This window comes from Xiphophorus couchianus, chromosome 10 (assembly GCF_001444195.1).
Source record: "Xiphophorus couchianus chromosome 10, X_couchianus-1.0, whole genome shotgun sequence".
Taxonomy (NCBI): domain Eukaryota; kingdom Metazoa; phylum Chordata; class Actinopteri; order Cyprinodontiformes; family Poeciliidae; genus Xiphophorus; species Xiphophorus couchianus.
Genome location: NC_040237.1, coordinates 1260194 through 1281126, shown reverse-complemented (window position 1 = coordinate 1281126; position 20933 = coordinate 1260194). Strand labels below are relative to the sequence as shown.

At 36.8% G+C, this 20933-nt stretch overlaps 1 protein-coding gene across 2 annotated transcripts; it reads left to right on the top strand.

Annotated features, from left to right (window-relative positions):
- Positions 1-6974: 6974 nt before the first annotated feature.
- On the top strand, positions 6975-19413 carry cep55l (centrosomal protein 55 like). 2 transcript variants are annotated; one of them, XM_028029861.1, is made up of 12 exons: positions 6975-7074; positions 8675-8903; positions 8982-9089; positions 9934-10089; positions 13723-13776; positions 14509-14656; positions 14973-15118; positions 15554-15747; positions 15924-16047; positions 17501-17572; positions 17728-17853; positions 18026-19413. In XM_028029861.1, exons 2-12 carry the CDS (start codon positions 8715-8717, stop codon positions 18233-18235), a joined length of 1527 nt encoding a protein of 508 aa, XP_027885662.1. In that variant the 5' UTR covers positions 6975-7074; positions 8675-8714; the 3' UTR covers positions 18236-19413. The 2 variants fall into 2 exon arrangements, with proteins under 2 accessions (XP_027885662.1, XP_027885663.1); XM_028029862.1 differs by lacking the exon at positions 6975-7074 and adding an exon at positions 7169-7278.
- Positions 19414-20933: the final 1520 nt, after the last annotated feature.

Genomic DNA, 20933 nt, shown 5'->3' with positions numbered 1-20933 from the left:
GAACACTTCCCTCCCAAAAAAGGAAAACACTAAAAACTAACTCAAAATGCATTTTTCATAATAGATTTTATAAAAGTTCCAGCAACATTTCTCCTGTCACCTTATGGTGACACTGGCCATTGTGTCAGGTCACCAACACTTCACGGTTTGATAAAATAGAAAATATGTCATTAGGGGGATTAAGTTTCCTAACACAATGCTGATCTAAATAGTCTTAAATTCAGGATGACTATGTATTTACTTATCTATTTTTCCTATTTATTTGAAATGGAAAATAACATTTTCGGTAACCCTATACAGACAATGTAAAGAGGTTGTGCTTATTTGAAACTTTTGTTTAGAATATGGCTGCAAGAAGATTATGCCAATAGGATAATCTTCTTGTTTGGGAATATAATTATTGAATATGGTGTCCTTAATGTGAAGTAACATTGGTTTAATATGTAAGTTTCTCTAGTACTAAGATGTATGCTACTAGTTTTTGAAGGAGAAACGGGCTCCATAAAAATAAAGTGCGGATAGTCTGCAATAGACATCTGTTTATGAAGTATTTTGTGTTTTTCTTTACTAAGTTGAACAGTTGGGGAAAGGACGCTTCTGGATAAAGTGATCCCTCTGTTTTGCTCGCCAAAACTCTTCTCTTAAATCCTCCTTATGTGGTTGTGGTTACCTTCTTTATGCCTGCATAACTTTTTTCAGTCTGCATTTCCATCCCTTTCTCATAGGCTATGAGCTACTCATGTACACAAGAGCAATCTTTCTTGAATTCACTTCTTTTCTTCACAGTTGCCTAGCAACCGGTATTAGTTTTTGCTCTTCATTTAGGTTTGCTCAATTTTCCAACAATGTTTTTGTCATTTCAGAAATTGTGATTTTCACATTCTCCCTTACAACTCTCTAACATATGAACAGGACGTCAATGCATCTATCATGTATATATGCGTATACCTGCAGGGTCGCTGGAGGGACAGGTGGCTATAACAAATTGCTATTGGGCTAGAAGAGGGATACACCCTGGACAAGTCGTCATTCCATCAGAGGTAGTACATACCTGAGCAAGTTTAGAGTAACCATTTAAAAGTCACGTTTTTAGACCAGAAGGAAGGTGGAGAACCTTGTGAGAACCATACATGCACAAGGCGTGCATGCAAACTCCATTCAGAAAGAAAGAATTCAAAATGTTGACTAAAGCTCCACTGTGCAGCCCTTAACAGCATTTGATTGTTTATATATAAAAATAAAGCCCATGTAAAACTAAAGTCATAATAAATTGATTTTTATTATAATTTTTATATCCATTTGTAGCATGATCTTTTGAGGCCAAATGCTAAACAAATGTTTAGAAAAAGAAGCACAGTCTAACAGTGACTATCTTAAAGAAAATATTACTGGCTTATTCATTCCGGTTTATGCAGGAGTAATCAACCAGTGTGCCAGAAGCATAAAGGTCAAACTGAAAAAAAGTCATGTATTTTAAACCATTAGCAAATAAACTGACAAATATTCAGACCGAACAGTCTTGAAGACATAAAATATCCGATTCAGTAATATGTTGTTGCAGCATAATGATTCGTGGTTTTTATTTTCAGCATGGGAAGTCCGACTGCTGCAATATTTGTTTATTTCCGCATGAGCTTGGAATTTGTCACAGCATTTCCCATTCTTAATCTCACAGATACCAGTGACAACACTTTAGTCTTCATCTCCACTACACAGACTGTGCTGTCTTGTTGTTTGTATAGCAGTTACGGCCCTACAAGCTGCAGTGTTTTGCATTCAGGCCAGAGGGTCCAGTTAAGTCTGGGAATTTGAATAAATCATAAGAAAATACCAATGAATTATGAATCTCTCCGTGACTTATAACATTTTATTGCTACATAAACAGGCTGGGTTTTGTAAATATTATTGTTAGAATGCTAAACTTTCTCCATACACTGTTTTATTGTATAATTCTTTATATTTCTATATATGAAGGTATTCATGTGTGGATGATTTTGATTTAAATCTCTCAATGGGAATACATTTACAGAGCGGTAGTGCCAAAAGTGTCTTGACTGGAAGGGCTTCCTTTTGTCACTATAACTTTGAACAATGTGTCATTTTGCATTCTAATAAATTATATACTTCAAGTTCTGCTTAGTGAATATTTGACTTATTCCAGTTTCTTTCCATGCTTATGTTATTCAAACATTTTATCTTGATTCTATTTGTCACTTCACTCATGTCTCTATGCTCTCAGCTCCTCTCTTGTTCCTCTGTTACCAAGATCCTTGATTTGGTTTATGTACGTTTTTAAAATCTCTTCTTTTCATTAAAGTGCACTATTTACTTTTCACATGACTCTGCCTTTCTCCTGCCTGAATTGAGCTTTAACTGATGACATAAAAGAACATGTTGGACCTCACTGGTGATCACCTTGGTTGGAGGTTATGCCCACCAAAAGGCAAAAAAGATTACAGTCTGAAACTCACTGAGCAAGCAGCTGCACAAACAGTTTTCTAGAATCTTCCAAAAGAAAAGAGAGACAAAAAGACTGTTATAATTCATAAAGGTATCTGGAATATAACACCTTTTGGCAAAACATTTGTTTTGTGATTATTTTGAGGATAAAGCCTGTTTTTATAAGTGGTTGGATGAAATGCATACCAGGGAGGTACTGCAAACTGGAGTGTCTTCAAATAATTAAATATTGCCCTGCAATGTTTTATTGTGTCTCACAATTTTTTATTAGGGCAACCATGAACAGAGTTTTATTTAATTAGGCTTTATCAGTGCATAAAATGTCAGTGTGCGGGGGGGGGGGGGGGGGGGGGGGGGGCCTTAAAGTCCATTTGCAGCCAAATTGTTCCATCACGTTCTGTTTACCCTTAATTTACTCACAAGTCCTGCTTTTATATCAATCAGCCCAGCTTTATTTTATTGCTTGGGCTTTTTCTGTGTTGAATAGAGATGTTCAACATATCTCTATGTTGAATAGAGATATATTAAATTCTAGTAAACATTTTTAATCCCCATTGTGTCCAATGTAAAGTTTCTTTGGTCAGTGAAAAATCATCCACTGATTTTCAGAAATCTGATATTTGTGCTTGAAACAGTACTTTATGTGTAATGAATCTCTATAGAAATACAATTTCACTTTGTGAGATGACAAGAAATTGCAGGAAATATTGGACTTGTACACAGTATTCTATTTTTTAGATGTGCTTGTACAACTTGGAGATAAATGGAACATTAGGAGACACCAGTCAGCGCTTGTCCCCGGTTCACTGTAAGACATTATATAACAGTTAGCATGCAGCCCAAGTACCACTATTCGTATTTATACCACAGTTGGAAACCTTGGTTCTAAATCATTTAAACATCAACAATCCCATCATATGCAAAACCTTTTGTAGTTCAGCAAACGCAATTAACACGGACTCCTGATGCTGTTGCCATCACATCTCTTTGCTTTTTTAGCACTCTGCAAAGACATAACCAACAAAACAAACAGTTCTTCCATTCAATATATATGAGGGGACTTTCTACATGGTTTTAGGAAACTGGGTGTATATTTCTAAATAATTTAGGCCAGCATGGGTGTTTCACCTCTTGAGAAACATGTTTTTTTTTTTCTTCTACTTACTTGAAAGGGCAAAGACACAAAGGGCATGGGAAATTCATGTCACATGCAGAGCGTAACCAGTTCCTGGCAGAGTCTCCAATAGTCTCTTTAATGTTTTGTCTACCTTGTAACAGGATTCTTTTTGTCCAAACAACTGTGGAGGGACCTCCTGGATTTGAAGTAAACAAGTTCCTGTTTTTCTCATATTTTTTTAATAAGAAGTTTATAACACATCCAAAGGTGTAAGATATGCTTCTGTAACTGTGTATTGTTTTTCTTTTTCCCACAAATAAATCTCTAGTTTTTAAATAAAATGTAGCTTGAATTCTCCCCTTTGATCTAATCAAGGTAATTTGGTTTATGGGAGGGCACAAGAGGACTGTGTGCTTTGCCAGAACATTGCAGAGCTAGTGTGTGCCGTGACCCTCACAGGTCGGTGACCCTGCACCAAACAACAGGAGCCAGGCCAGTCGATGATGCAGAGCAGCGGGAGGTGTGCTGCAGAAATGGTGGAGCTGCTCCGCACTCGGCCGATGATGCAGGCAGGGCTCACCAGGAGGCTGAGCCATGAGCCCCACGCCTCCCTGGCGTTGATGAGAGATCCCAGCGGCAAGCCGAGAGGCTGACAGGTCTGTGAATCTCAGAAGAGACAGATGGTGGTAGAAAAAAAGGGGGGAGAAGCAACATTTTAAAACATCGCACTGTCCAGAAAAATTACAGTGCTTTGCAGGGATTTTGCGCAGTCCTCTCAATTGGAGGCATGTTTCTTGTCATGCCATTGTCTCTCTGCAGTGGTCAATTAGGTTCTGGGAACACTCGAGGAGGAAGTGTTGGCCAGCTGCCGTGTGTCAGATCAGGCTGTAGCTCTCGTGAACTGTAATGAGAAGAATAGTACACTCCATCTCTCTATCTAGTTAGGAGCAGCAGTATGAGCAGACGCACCAGGAGTTCTCTTTTCAGAGCTGTTCACTGCAAAGCTTTCCCATGAAAACCTTATTGCTTTCTCATGCACTTGTTCACCATCTTTAAAGTGAGAATGAATAATTTTTTCAGTGTTTGTGTTATTACAACCCACAGTTGTGCCCTGTGCAGGTTTTTTTATGATGTGTCTTGCGTGATGGCGCTATGTTTTGTCCCGTGATGCATGTTATTGTCTACCTGGTTGTTATTGTGTACTTGATGATTGGAGAGCAAAGGCTGGTCTGAGGAAAAGAATTCCTCCTTTGGGACAATAAAGTCTGAAGTCTATTGTCATTATTATTGAAGGTGTGAATCACTTGTTATAGGTGGGGTTTTTTTTACCTTTATCATTCGAATCTACATAATAAAAACACACAGACTGATGTTTTCAACCATTTATTTGTGTTAATAACAATGTTTTTCTGCTTACTGAAGACCATTAAAAAACATTTTCATACAGATTTGTGGGTTTACTGAAAAGTATGTCCAATACCTGCTTACAGGTTGCATTTCTAAAAGGTGCTTTTAATCTAACAAATGAGAATAATTCTTGACTTTTTAACTTTCATTTTTGTCAAACTGAAATCCATGATGATAAAATCTGGATTACTATGAGTACAAATAAAACAGGGGTCACTTGCAATTTTGAAAACCATAATTTTGTATCTGCTTGAAATGAAAACCTTGAAGGGCCCTTTGAATTTGATTATATTTATAAAACTCTCCACAGACATTAACCGCTCAGAAAAATAACATTTTAAGCTCCAAGGAGCAGCAGAATATAGTCACCGGTTTTGCTGGGTCGGAAATATGTCATTTGTACCCTTAATAGTGATATTTATATGCTTGAATGGTTCAGCTTTTGAATGGTGTATTTATGGAAAAACATTGCTGATTTTGTGAAAAATGGAGATCCCGGAACAAATTGTGCAGCAAAGCTGAGCCATGTGTCACTCTAAATCTGAGTTCACGGCTGGATGACTTCATAACTGAACCTTGGTTTACTTTCTATGATTGTTCCCAGAATGGCTTTCTCCATTCAATTTAATGTAAAAATAATTAATTAGCATAGAAGTATTTTTTGAGTGTTTTCTCTTGGCTTCAGTATGGAATCCATCATGAGTCAGTCAGCATGTGAATTAAACAGGCTCCAAGAGCTGGTGCTGAATGTGAGTGACAGTCCTGCTTATTTCATCTTGGAGCTACTGTTTATTGACTTTAACTCATTATTTCTGTTTACTCTGACAAAGGGATGGGCTGAAACTCTTAGTGCTATTTCACCAGCATTCCTGCTTTAATCAGCTTCTATAACACAGCTGAGGTTATTAAATATACACAGTGGCGGCATGCTATTACAGGATGAAACATACCACGAGCTCCTGACCAAATAAAAACACTTTAATTATAGAACCTTGACAAAACAAAGACTTTCAATTAAGAATAGACCCTCAATGTATTTGCCGAGACTCAGCTTCTTATTTGCACAAAACAGAGTGATCCATGCCAAATACTTGAAATCCAGTTGCCTTTTTACATTTTCTTGTTTTACTTTATTTACTAAAAGAAGAAAATCAATAAAACAGAATGAAAATGTCTATTATTTGAATTATATGGTTACGTCCTACAATAACAATCCTACAACTGAAAATGTTGTAAAGACAATAACTCAGTCCTAGTAAATAAATAAATATTGAACACATCGATGGTTTTATGGCCAACAATTAACTTACTGATTAACCCTAGCCTGGCACTGCCTTTAGCAACACATCTACAGTGGACGTGGACATCGGCAGAAGTCGCCATTGGACTAGTTATATTGACTACTGCTAGCCCCGCCCACTTAACTTGTCTATTAAAGTAGACGAATGACCTAAATATGTTGAAGAGCAGCAGCCAAATGTAAAATATAAAATATTTTTACTCTAAATATAAAATTGTTAAATTGTTATAATTGTTTAGGTAAGTAAAAGTCTAATTACATATGTGACTTACTGTCTATTTTTAATTGAGTTTTGATTTATTTATGATATTCAAATGACTGCAAAATATCCATGGAGTAAGTTATTATTATTTTACATTGAACCTTGGAACTTGTAGAGCTCTGTGTTTTCCATTTATTTGAAAGAGATGAAATTCTTATTTTTAAAATAAATGCTTTGGTTCTTATTTACTGGAACAGAAACACTATGACATATTTGTTATGGGTGTTTAAAAGACACATAATGTTATATTTTGTGGTCACGAACACGACAAAAAATGTGTTTTAAAAAAGTATGAGAAATATATTTTTTAGAATTAGTTATATTTTCTATATATTATCTTTCACGCCGTCCAAACCTGCACACATCGGAACACCCAGAACTACACGAACATTCGCACCTGGAAACTTCATCCCGGATATGACGACAACGCGCTGCAATTCAAATTTCAGGAAACGAAAGTGCTGTTTTAGCAACGGTCTCGTTACAGGCAGTGTGGATTACAAACGCTTCTTTTGCTCCTTTTATAAAGTAAGTTCTACATTTCTGTTATGTAGACCAATTAACATGTATTCTGTACTTTTATCTGAATATCAAAGTTAGAAATTATAAGGTCTCGATTAAAGGAAGAAAAACGAAATGTCAAGTTATTTTTGTTTTCTACATTGTCATTTTGAAAACATTTGTAACGAAGCTTGAAATTCAGCAATATTTCAAAAGGCTTTTTACTTTAAGGTAAATTCTCTTTTAAATTGTCTGGTTTTACAAAATGTGTAATACTTGTCAGGATTGGGATGATGACGTTTCCTATTTGTTGCTACAACTTTGGGTTTTAAACGTTTTCCTGATATGTCGGTGCTTCTTTTTTCCTGTCTATTGCAGATAAACTCCGGTTTAGTTCAAAAGCAACAATACTTAAACTCGTCAAACACGTTCAGCAATGTGCTGCTTTAAAAAACAGGCTTAAAAAAAAAACCATTGCTTAAAATCTGAGAAGTTATTCTGAAAGCCCTCAAAAAGTCAATTTTACTGCTATTTTTCTGGCCAGAAACCGAGTTTAGGTTGCCTTTGACGAGGTTCACTTTAAAAACAAAGCATGTGATAACTTGTCATATCTGTGCTAGGATATCAACACTAAATATGCATTATTTTGAAATTCAGTTATGATTGTGTGTTGTATTCTTTATCAATACATTTAGCTGGGGTCATGGTGTTCAAATTACTTTTTGAATTTTGCTCTGAGGTATTTCAGCATGAATCTTGCTTTTTCCTCCCTGTGTTTGCGTCGATGTTACTCTGAATTCTTTCTACAGTTACAAAACATAGATAAACTCCTTAAACTGCCTATGGGTAGAATGCATTGACGATGTGATGGACAGAACAATTTGAAATATTGTCACGGAATACACAACAGAGATCATCACATATTATTTTCCTCACTAATTACTTTCTGTTTCATAATAACAAACTCAGTTTTCAAAACTCAGTTGCGGCCATAAATTACCGTTAAAGTCCTTCCGACTGCCCAGATAGTTTACTGTATTGCACCTGACCTGTTGTAACCTACTATATATATTTGATCCAACAGTCTTTCTTTTTATTATATGAAACACATTAATATTGCAATGATGATGTAAAATGAATTATTTTGTGGCTCTAATCACTACCATTTGATTTTATTTTTATTATTCTTATTCTTAATTCCAGTCCTAAAGAGTTTATTATTTTTTTATTTGCTTGAAATCTGCAGTCAAGTATTGCAAAAAATATGCATTGCCCAACTTATTCTTTAAGTTAATTAAAATCTTTTAACAAGACTTTTAAATGAAACGGTACAACTTTGAAATTTTCTGAAACATCTTATAGCAAACAACTCCATTTCATACTGCAAAAAATGTTGGGCACAAAACTGCAAAGGTACAAAATGGAAACAGGGTGAATATTCACCCACACCCAAGAAGATGTCAACTATAGTCAGAATAGATCCAATAATCTGTAGCAGCTGCAGAAGGCATCAATGTTCACTACAAGTTAAATTATAATGGCTGTTCTCATTTTTTTTTTTTTACAAATGATTAGATTGAAATCAAAGCATAATAGCGTCTTGAAATGATTTGTCTGTTTTTTGTAGAACACTCCATCTTACACCTGTGCTATCAACAAAGGAAGCCATGGCATCTAAAGGTGCCAAAGAAACCCTTGTCTCCAAGTTGGGATTCAGATCCAACAATTCTGGCTCAAAGGCAGAGGCAGAGCTGGAGAAGGTCAGGAAGGAGAACGCCCACTTGAGGAAAAAGATTGACGAACAGGCCAAACGGCACATCAAGTCCCCTGACTCGGACAAGGGCAAGCTGCTGGAGGTAAAGGGGTTCACTGTTACTGATTTTCATGTCCTGTTGTATTCATTTGTTTTTAAATATGTGCACTTGATTCTCCAGAGGATTCTTTCCCTCGAGACGCTCCGCGAGAGGAACAATCAGCAGCTGCTGGTTAAAGAACAGGAACTGGAAAGTCTAAGACAACAGCTGTCAGCTAAAGGAGGAGAGGTACATACACTGACAACTATCTGTTTTCAGAATCGCATTTGTCCCATCATCCGTCATGAAGAGGCCTCTACACACCTGTACATGGAAACACACGATTAGCTCAGGCTTAAAGTCCTGCCTAAATGAGAATAAACCCACAGCAGGAGCACTCTCCAGCTTGTGACTTATTTATTTATTTTTTTCCCCACCCTCTGATATTGCATTGGTGGCATGTGGGAAACTGTCAGCGAGAGGGAAGAGAGGAAAAAAAAAATACTGGAATTCCAATGAGGTGCCACAAACAGAGGGGGAAATCGCTTCTATCCCACTTTGACAGCAGCTCTGCAAAGTGAAGTTTAGACAACCGGCAGAAGGTGCATACCAACGTACATCGTTAGATTCTGTTCGCTTGACATTTATAAACTGTTTGTCTGTGACTGCTGTCAGTATGTATTAGCATTCATGTCATGTTGGTGTTTGACACTAGTGTAAAATCTCATTCTGCTGTTGCTTATCCTTGTGTAATATGTCTTCTATTGTGGCAGAAATGACTCTAATTTAGAGTGGTCAGAGTGGCAGCAGGCTAAGCTCACAGATGACATGCTGGTAAATGGAATGTCAGCGTTTTGTTTTGCACAGACATTAATCATGCTTGCATCTTCCTCATTAAGTTTCATCAGCAGACACGCAAGTGGCTAATGCCACCAGACTCCCAGCTGCGCTACGTCGATTACGAGAGATGGATAATTGCACAGAAGACAGAAAAACAAATCTTTTTCCCTCTTACCACCTTCCATCGAATTATGCTTCAACAATAAGGTTAAAAAGACTTTGGTGACATACAGGCTTCTTTTTTTATATATAGGTGGTCGCTTCGCTGCAGGCCCAACTGGAGCAGCGCAGGAGAGACGCAGAGCAGAGAGATGGGGTGTTCCAGAGCTTGTCACAGGAAACGGAGAATCTGAAAAACAAGCTGGCCACAGTTTCCGCTCGTTGTCAGTCCCTGGAAAAGCAGGCCACGGTAGGCTGACCCTAATACGCTGCTACCTGTCAAGATGTTCTAATTAGTCAAGAAGATATACCTCTTCTTGACATGATCTGGTTGCTTTTTCTGTGCAATTGAAATGATCTAACTGATCTTTAGATTTGTGACTTTTTATATTGCATCATGGCTAGTCTGCCTGTGGAATATCGCTCATATATTTGACATTTATTATAGCAAGAATGGAAAAGATGAAATGATTAGTGGTAACGCTGATCTCTTTCAGTTTCAGTTGAGAAGTCAACAATTGATGATCCTTGGAGCATAGGAATAAAATGTAGACTTTGAGATTTTCCAGGTGTGTAGGAGTATAAAAATTGAAATGAGTGGAATAATTTGTATTTTCAAACTTTAATGTCTGTAAAAAAAAAAAAAAAAAGTCAAATGTTGAATCCTTTCATCCCTCTCTCTGCCAACCCATCTATCCCTCCATTGTTTTATTTATCTTCTTCCCTGACCATCCTTTTTTTATTATCCATCCTTCCGTTGGTCAGTTTGTCCATCTATTCCTCTGGAAATCCCTCTGTACCTCCAACCATTTATCTTTTGTCATCCTTCAGCCCCTCATCCATCACTCTATTCCTCTATCTAGCTGTCCTTCTCTTCATCCAACTCTTCTTCCTTTCCACCATCTTCATGTCAGTCTGTGTCCATCTCTCCATTTGACAAATGGAGGGAGAAATTGCATTTCCAGACTTAATTCCCCATGTTGTTGTCTTAAAGTTATATCCATCCATCCAAGCTAATTAATAATGACGGTGATTTATGATTATGACTGAAAAGCATTATTGAGTAGAAAAAAAGCTAACCTAGAACAGGGATAGTAAAATTGTCTTTGGCTAGGAAAGTAAGTGGTACTTTGATCCTTAAATCTGTCTATTCATAAAGTTTTCCCCACTATTTTTTTCATCCATTCATCTAAAGTCTGTAGTTCTGGTTTTCATGTTTAAAACATGAGCATAGTAGAAACGTTTGCTTTAAATCTGTGGAAAACTTTTAGGTCTATGCTTGCCAAAAAGGACTGAGAACTCTGCAGAAAGTTCAAAGATTTTGACATGAAAAGTGATCAGTGATTGATGGATTAAAGGGCTTGTTAAGGGACTGTGGCTCTGTTTTTGTCCATCAGGTGGCAGTGTTTAATCTCAGTTTTCCTGCTGACATCACCTTCTCTCTGGAGCCTCCTCACCACTTTATCATGAAGGGTTTATTGCTCTGAAATACATCAGCTGTAATAAGCATTGTAACGGTGAAAATCAGATTTTTCAGTAGCCCCTTTATTTTTATCTGCCGTCAGCAGTGCAACTCTGCTTATGGAGGAGATAAAAGGATCTGTAATAGCCACTTCTTAACTGTAGATCCAGTGCTGCTGCATTGACTCTAAAGCTGTCATCAGGATTCTTCCCTGCCCATAAGGAAGCAAAATTACATGCAGGGCTTTAAAGAATATAAAAAGATTTAGCTATATCATACAAAGAAAAATCCCAACTAATAAGCTTATTTAAAGAGGATTTCATCTCAAATGTTGCATTTTTTATCCGTTATGTTGCATGATTATGTGGATCCTTTGTATATGTTTAAGTAATTTTCTTGCTCACGGTTTAGACTATTTGCTGTACCACTGGAGCTAGAGCTGGAAGAAACATAGTTTTTAAAATGCTGTTGTTCTATAGCTATAGTGAACAGAAAGCTTGCCTATTTTTTTTCCTTTTTTTGCTGCTTAAAGGTCAGCAGGGCTCTTTATATCTTTGATGGAAGATGTTTGTTTCCCATCTATTATTAGACCAAAGCATTAGAATGCAAAGTTTGGATACGAATGAGCAGAAGTATGAGTGGCCCATTTTTAAGATGCGTTGCATAGTTTGCTTCGTTGTTCTGTTATAAGGCATCAGAAATGGCTGCTCTGTGTGAGACAGGAAGCTGCTTCAGGCCATCACCAGAGCACACAAACTAATTGAAAGCTTTAAAAACATTTGACAGTGAAAAACTGACTTACGGAACCGTCTCTTTGTTTAATGTGAGACATGACTTCTAGCATTTGTGGTTGAATAAAAATCTTATTTTTGCAAGAACAGACTAGTATTTTTATTCAGAGTTTACCAGATTAATGGAAACAATGTTGGAAAAAAACTGCTCAGAACTGTACCACTCAGCTTCTACGGGGTGTAGATCCTATCACAATAGCATACATTTATGATGATCTGGAAAACATGTTTAATAAGATACTGTTAAATGTTTTTATATCTTGGTATGGATCTTCGGACTCTTGTTTAAAATGTAACTCATTTGAATCTAATGTGTTTAAATCTTACTACATGTTTCCTTGATATAGACAATACTGCTAATATGAAAACAAACTAAACAACTACTTCTCCTGCTACAGGAGATTCCTATATCCTTTCTTTATGTAATTTCATTAATGTAACTTTCTAGTGGCATGTCACAATTCCTTATTCTATCCCCTTGGAAAATATTCAGATCAACAAACCAAGCAATCTCTCTGCTGTTCACAGAGGACTCGGCTTATGGTTGTACATTTAGACTTAGCAAGATAAACAAACAAGCTAATGAGGTTTACCTGGAGTTATAGGAGCCAAAAGGCTTGTCAGACATACAATCTGGAGTCCTATGCAATATAGAAAATCAGTCATTTAAATCTTTCTGAGGTCTGGATAAAGACCATGCATTGGTTTGTCAATCCCCTTATCCATTGATCACTTTGTCCTTTCACTCATCCATCAAAAGCTGTTTTTATCTGATATTATGCAGCCCTATCCATTGGCATGTCCATCAGTTTGTTCATACGTCTGTCTGTCCATAGGTTCATTCACCCACCTTCCAACTGTTTGTCTATTAATTATCCATATGTTTGTTTTGTTTTTGTTTTGGTTTTTTGTCTGTTTTCCATCTACCATCCTTTTTTGGCCCATTTGTAATTCTTCCTGTCTTTCAGTCATGTTTTTTTTTCCAGGTACCACATTTAAATCTTGCCCTTGGTAGATAAGTCTGCCTAAAAGGTCTTTGGTATTTACATTTGGGCTAAAATGAACTGACAGAATTTGCAGTTTGAGTCCAGAAAGGTATGAAATTTTAAGATAACGAATGTATTGAGATGGAGATCAGACTCGAAGGCTTACAGCGACAGGCATTTGACATGACCAACAAGCCTCTGGGAATGGAGCCTGTACACTGCAGGGTTGGTGACCTGGTCATGTAGCCAAGACTTGGTAGCGCAGAAGAGCATAGATTTATCTCTTGCTACTCTGTTTTTCTTGCATTATTAAAAGTTGGGCTAAATAATTTAAATCAGCAGGCCTGTGTGTAATTTCTGAGCCTGTGGCAGTTTTGTATCTACTTTATTTTTTCTCTGAAAAAGGAGAATCTTATTTTAAATTAACAGTGCCTGTCACTTGACAGTTATCAGAACCTGGCCAGCCTTAAAAACACACACAGAAGCTACAAGCTTTTTTTTATGAATAAAACATCTTTTTTCTTTATTTTAAAGACAGCCTCAACTGAAAGTTGGTTGTGACAGCTGGATCAGATGCAACTACTGCATATTTAGTAGTACTTTCTCATTTAACCTTTGCAACATCTCCCTCCTTTTCTTTTCAGAATGAGCATGCTCCTGCTGCAGAACTGGTACAGATGCAAGATCAACTCAAAGATGTGAGTCCTTTTTGTCACATCTTCATAAATTTGACATGTTAAACTTCATATTCTTTGTCATTGCATACCATGGGTACAATGAAGGTATATTGGGAAGCTTGTAAATTTTCTCAAAAAGTACACATGTCCTTTGAGTTTTGCTGCATAAAAACAACAAACTTCAACACATTTTATTGGGATTTTATTTGAGAGAAGCACAAAGTATCAGAAAAAATTTAAAGTGGAAGGAAATTGCTTTCAAAATGTATTACAAAAAGGATCCTGAAAAGTGTGGTGTGCCTTTAGTGTGTAGAATGTCTTTTAGATACAATTAGAACTACGATATATTTTGTTGTTGTTAGCAAAGTAGTTTATACTTAGTCAGATTGGCTCAAGGATGTTTTTAAAACCTGCCACTAATTCTCAACTTGATTTACATCCAGGCTTTGACTAGACGAGGCATCTGTAACCTGCAGCCCTGGTGTCTGATGTAACTCTTTAGACCCAACACAGTGGATCTTAATAATTTTGGAAAAATTGAGCATTGTTTTAAAATGTGAAATCATTAAAAAAAGGAACACATTTGTTTCTTCCCATCAATGTCAAAAAATATTGACCTTTAAACTTCATGAACTTTTTCATTTAATCACTGGTGTTTCGTTTCTCATTAATTCATGACCTCAAGCTCAGGTTGTTATCATTACCCAGAATCCAGAGTGCTCGTCTAAAACGGTTGCAAAATCTTCCCATCAGGCTCTGGAAAAGAACCAGCAGTGGTTGGTCTATGATCAGCAGCGAGAAGTCTTTGTGCAGTCGGTCGTTGCCAGAACAATGGAGTTGGAGCAGCAACTGGAGCAGGCCAAGCAGCAACAGGAAAGCAAAGCAGAGCCCAGCTCTGAGGGTAAATATACCTTACATCCTCATATATATAGAATATGGAAACATCAGGATAAATAGTATGTTCAGATACAGAAAGATGATGTAAATGTATCCTCAGTGCACATTCTTTTCAGTTGAATTTTTTTGTTTTCATTTCTGGTCAGAAATCGGTGCTCTGCTGTTGTATCAGCAATGTAATGCAATAGTTTGCTCTTAATAATTGACGGAATCTGAAAAATTTACAACAGAATTTGTCTTTAAAATTTTAGTGGAAGCTTTTTCCTCTTGAACTGGAGGCCTGATTTTTATCTCACTCCTTCTTTCCCCCCTTGTGTCAGCTTCAAACAACACTCAAGGTAAAGAGAAGGAGTCTGACCTGAAAAAGCACTACGAGACGATGCTTTTAGGTGTGCAGAAAGACCTGGAGAGCCAGAAAGATCAGACTGCCAAAGCTCTGCAGGAGTTACGTGTTCAGAAGGAACAGGTAACAATACTAATGCTTCAAACTTTCTACCTAGAGAACCTCAGTGACGTGTTTACCCACACTACACATTTTAGAGGGAATTTACTTTTCTTCAAACTTAAATTTCTCATTGTCGAAATAATTTTTTGTATCAAAGATAACCTGAGTAAACGCACATCACTATTTTTTTAATTGTTGATATAATACTACATGTTAGCAGAAGAAAGCTATCCACTATGCTCTTGTCACCATTTTTTTTCCTGCTGAAGTGTGAACAAATTCATTGACATTCCGTCCTTTGAAAAAGGCAGCTTCAGCACCGAATCAGTATGCAGCTGAATATCCAGAGTCCTTGGATTCAGACATCTTTATAATTGATCTGCAGAGCTGGATTAAAGAACTGAGTAAGACGGAAAACAAACAGCGTTTTTGAAATTTCTTTCATGGCCTCTGCAGACCTTGAAAGCTCAGGCCGAGCTGCAGCGGCAGAGGGAACAGGTCAGTCGGGTCCAGGAGGAGCGCTGCGTGCTGCAGAGGAAGTACGAGGACAAGTGCAGCGAGTTGTCAGCCTTTCTGAGGAAATACGAAGAGAGGGGCAAGGAGCTGGATGAAACCAAGATACAGCTGCAGGCGGAACGCCTTGGCAACAGGTAAAACCTGCAGTGTACTGTGGATGTTCATGTCCTCTGAAACAACCCAAACCTGTGGCAAGAAAAGGATGAAAATCACTTTAAACTTGATTCAATTAAGTTATTAAGTAGTGTTCCCTCTTAAATTAGTGTTTTCTTTTACTGCTTAGGTCTAATATCATAACTTTTACATCTAGACAAGTGGTGCACGAGGAAAGAAAGGTATCATCCGAAAGGACAGACAGGGTGAGAGCCGACCTGGAGAAGGTGGAGAAACGACTGGATGAGGAGAAGAAGAGATCTGCTGACCTTCTGCAGCAGGTCAGACTCCTTTAGCTAAAGAAGATGCATAGAGGAATCAATTAAAACCATTTGGACAATTACTGATTTTACATGTAAATGAGCTGAACATGCACCAAAATGTGAATACAAAAGATTCAAGTAGGTTGTTCATTTATGTAAACTACTGTATAAGACTGCTTTATTAGTAGAATGTGAAGATTCTAAATGACTCATTGAAGGCTTGGCTGAAAGTTCTGATGTGGAAAAACGAATTTATTCAAGCATTGTTAAAGGTGAAAATCAGTCAAGCTTATTAGGAATCTTTTACAAGATGAGAGCAGAGAACTGTAACAAGGGTGTCCAATTTAAAGTAAAAAGCTTTAACAGACAACATGTGTTTTATACCCAAGGGCAGAAAAATGGGGGAAAATATGTAAAAGACAGACTGAGGCTAGCTCTTTGGCTCTTTGACTAGTTCCTGTAAGAAACTAGTCTATTCCACACAAAGTCCATATTCATTAAAGGAAATGGACAAGACCATAACTTCAACACTGTGATGTAGTATTTACATTTTTCATCAATTCAATCAATCATCTTTGAAGGAGAAATGCAGAGTCTGACCTGAAGAACACAATTTTCAGTTTTTCTTCTGGTGGTACAGACTATTAGGAGGGGACTTCACTGCATTAAGAGGCCAATAAATAGAGTAATTTACAGCAGAATCATGTATCACGAAGCTAAAGATGGCACAGAGTCTTCCAGCATAATTCTTCAAGATGCATAACTAAGATAAGAATGGAGTGGCCAAAGAATCATGTCATGTCATGGAGTGGCTGGTCACTCTCCAGATCTGAGTCCTGCAGAGGGAGCTGGAGCTTTACAGTGGCAAGCAGCAACCAGGAAACCTGAAGGAGTTTCTGGGAGGAAGACTGGGTCAAAATGTCTTCTGAGCTGTGTGAAAACCTCATGACCAGCTGCAGAAAATGTCTTAGTGCTGAGCTTGCTCACCAAGTTTGAAGCTGTGATTTGCCTGGAGATGAAATACTTATTTCACTCAGTGACATGCAGACCATTTTAACATTTTGGTTCACTTTAATTTTTTCATATATATATATATATATATATATATATATATATATTTAAATCTCTCCACTTTTGATGCCACAACATTTGCACTGTTCAAAACATCTTCATGGGATCAAATACTTATTTATTGTACTGAAGTACTTTTCAAAATAAGAGTCTACCAAGTGTTGGGAAAAGTGAAGATATAAACAATATTAGTTAAATAATTTTACAACTGTGCACTGTTCACTATGTTTGGATATATTTTTGTGTTAATTTATCCAATATGTATTTAATTTCACATTTTACAGTTGGGCTCCTGCTCAGGCTCTCAAACTGTTTTACAATTTTCCTTCAGTGTGGTTGAAAATAATTAAATGCTCTGCAAACACAAAACTGTTCTACCTTGATAATTTGCTTTTGATAGGTAAATATGCTGCAGAAGTCTCTCATCAACCAAAATGAAGAACGAAGGAGAATTGCTGCTCTGGAACAACAGGTAGTGATTAATTGTTTAGAAAACTGTTAAAATGCATAAATTACATGACAAACAGCCATCTTTTTTTTTTTTTTTTACTTTTTTTTTCTTTATAAAGACCGGAATTCTGGAACAGTTCCACTACTTTAAAAACTTTCTTTTCATTTCCTCCTAAGATCCAGCTCTCTGCCAAGGACTCTGAGAATGAAAAACTTGATCGTCAGAGCATGCAGGAGCAATTACAGAAAGTGCAGAAAGAGCTTCGCAAAGCTCGTGATCAGATTGCCAAGCTGGAGTCTGCTGTAAGTGTCTGGAGTGTATCTGTGTATTTAAATCATGCAGCAACTTTTCATTTAGTGCTGTTTTCAAACCAAGTTTATTGTCCAAAAATAAGCAGTTGCTTTATTCTTTGCAATAAAAGTTAATGGCACTCTTAAAAAAAGTAAAAATGCCATGTCTTGTTTTCAATTTCAGAAGCAGCTGAGTGCCCGCTTTTCAGAGCCCAGCTCCTATAATAATCTGGAGTTTGAGCGCCTTACTATTAACTCTCATGGCTCCACATCTCCATCTAAAGTCATCGGCCTCCTGGATGAGAGTTTCCTGGAGTGTCCAAAGTGTCAGGCTCCTTATGCAACCAGTCGCCACAGAGAACTCCTGGCCCACATTGACTACTGCTTTGCTTGAATGAGCAGACCAGATGAGTAATTCCCAACTCAGACATTAACCGAAGGGGGTAGCTAGACAGTGAGATTGGTTTTAACCAGAATTAAGATTAAATTCTGAACCAAATCTAAGTTAAAAAGGTTAGGAATGCCCAAAATACAGATCTGTTGAGTTATGCAGAAAATGCGGCTCCAAATATGCTTTTTTATAATGTACTTTTTTCAAAATTTAGTGCTTTTTCTATGCAAAACTTATAGGAATATTATTTTCACTCACCAAGAGGGTTTAATGATCAGCAGCTATTTTTTGTTTTGTTTTGTTTCACTGTCATAAATCCATGTACCTTAATAACTCCAGTCATACTACACTGACCCGTCCATTTCCCCTAAAATGGGGGTGGGGGTAAAATTATGACCCTTTTTATTTTAATAGTATGTCATATTTCAGACAAAATCAAGGCAAGATAAAACTATTCATTCCATCAGTTTTATTTTTAGAAAAAGAAGAGACTTTAAAGCAAACAATTTCAACATTGTTTGACACATTTAGACTTGATCACCTTTTATGTATTTATTCTGAGAAATCTTGCTCCAGTTTTTTTTTTTTTTTTTTTTAAGTCATAGCACTGATCATTGACACAAAATTGGTGGAGGGCTTCTCTATGTATGTTTTAGCTGATGTTTTCATTTTTTGTTCAGATTTTTATTTTTGTGTTTTATCTTGGTATTTATTCTTGGGTTTCTTAAGAGATATGGAAAGCTTCTATATATTTTCCAGTGAATTATGTGTGTTTAAGATTGCCTAATCATGAGGCATCCTCCTTCTATTTACACATGACAGTTTAAGGATCTCTGTTGTATCATGTGAATCAAACCCATATAAATGGGTCATTTTGAACTCCCAGTTTAAATACTTTTATCTCTTGGTTGCATTGTGTTGTTGATGATGAAATATCTTGTTAAGAAGAGACAGTGCAGCTGGTTTACCCTTTTGTAGTATTTATGTGAAGGACAAAATGTGTTAAATTTCTACACTCCAGCTGTTTGCTATTTTCAACTTCATTAACTGGCGATTACAATTATCAGCAAATGTCCATCTAATTAACCATATGTCTCTTACATTAGGACTGCCCTAGTGCTGCAGCAGCAAACCTGTCGAGCTCGTTTCACACACTTGGATAAACATTGCTGAACCGTGACGCTTAAACTCAACCAGACCAGATGCACGTAGCCGCGCAGGGCTTAACCGGTCACGTTTGTCGGGTTGTCTGTGCATTCCTCTCTACAATCACCACCTTGAATTTTCAAACCTGCAGCTCTGTCAGGCTGGAAAGAGATTGCATTACTTAATTCCTTGTGCTAAACTATTTACAGCGGGGATTACTAAAGGTCTCCTTGTTGGGAGAAAGGTGTTTATTCCTGCAGTCTTGGCGATGTGGCCACATAGATATAAGGCAGACAGACGTTGCTGTGACTTTTGGGTTGCTTCGATTTTACTTCCACTGTTTATATTTTAGTAGGGTGCCATCTGGGAATTTTTTTTTTTATGATTTTTTTTTTACCAGGTTATGTTTTTATATGTTCTTTAATGTATCCTGATCATGTGCTCCTGAATGGTTTTGCTGTGCTCAGTACTGTCTACAAATGTGCAATAAAGACTTAAAACTCCACCCAGAACAATCCTTCAGTGTAATTTTGTCTTAGTGCTGTAATTTTTTGTTAAACGCAACAGCAGTTCTCTTTCCTGATGAGAAATAAATTGAAAATGTTGAACTTTGCTATTTATTTATTTTTTTAGCTATAATTAAGAGAAACGCAGTTAAATTAGTTTAATTTGGCTGTCTTGTTTTACATAAATGGCAGTCTGAGTTGAGATTCACAAAACAGTTGCACTCCTGGTAAAGATGTTTGCAGAAGCTTTAATTTAAACTTTTATGGAGATTTGTTGACTCCAAGGTGCCACTTTTCTGCAGTTTTCCATCCTTCCTTACAAAGAAACTAGTTTTGTTTGTCTCAAATTATTTTAACCTTAACCCTAATAATAGTAGATATGGATAAGTTTAGTGGAGTGGCTGTCTTTCTTTTTTTTTTAAATCTGACTGTTTGTGACATTACAAAATATTTCTCTCCACTGAGACTTTATTGTGGACTCAAGATTTCCTTAGACAAGGTATTTTTCTTTTTAAGAGCCCCAGTTACTCAGTGTGTATTTTGTATACGATGGATGACATAACTACAATATATTACATTGATTTTGTAAAAAAAAAAAGTAGAGGAAATATATGATTGAAACTTAACCTGCTGTTTCATGGCGATGAAGCCTTGCTCACTGCTATATTCCATTACCTACTTGTTGAAATGGTTTGCAGCACAGACTCTAGATAAAGCTTGATTTATGATAAGTAATGCAGCAGACTAATGCACTAATTTAAGTTTTAATCTGATTGCAGTGCATTGAGTATGATGCATGCTGGTCATTTTAGGCCATGCAACAAATTTTACTGAGACATCTGTCACAAGAAATTCTTGTAGCACCTTTATAAGCAGCCATGGCTTTAAAATGCTGCTGAGAAGTATGGAGACCTGCAATGTTTCCTTTCTAATATAGATTGGATAATTTACTACTGAGAAGTAGTGAAATTAGAATTAAAGGGATGACTGCAACTGTTAGTATTTCCTCTAAAAATAATTTTCATGAAAAATATGTTGTAACTTTATTG

Excerpts from the sequence above, each read along its gene's own strand:
- cep55l (XM_028029861.1), top strand. The coding sequence starts at position 8,715 with ATGGCATCTAAAGGTGCCAAAGAAACCCTTGTCTCCAAGTTGGGATTC. Across the intron at positions 9,090-9,933 it reads TGTCAGCTAAAGGAGGAGAG|GTGGTCGCTTCGCTGCAGGC; the intron begins GTACATACACTG and ends TTTTATATATAG. Across the intron at positions 10,090-13,722 it reads CCCTGGAAAAGCAGGCCACG|AATGAGCATGCTCCTGCTGC; the intron begins GTAGGCTGACCC and ends TTTTCTTTTCAG.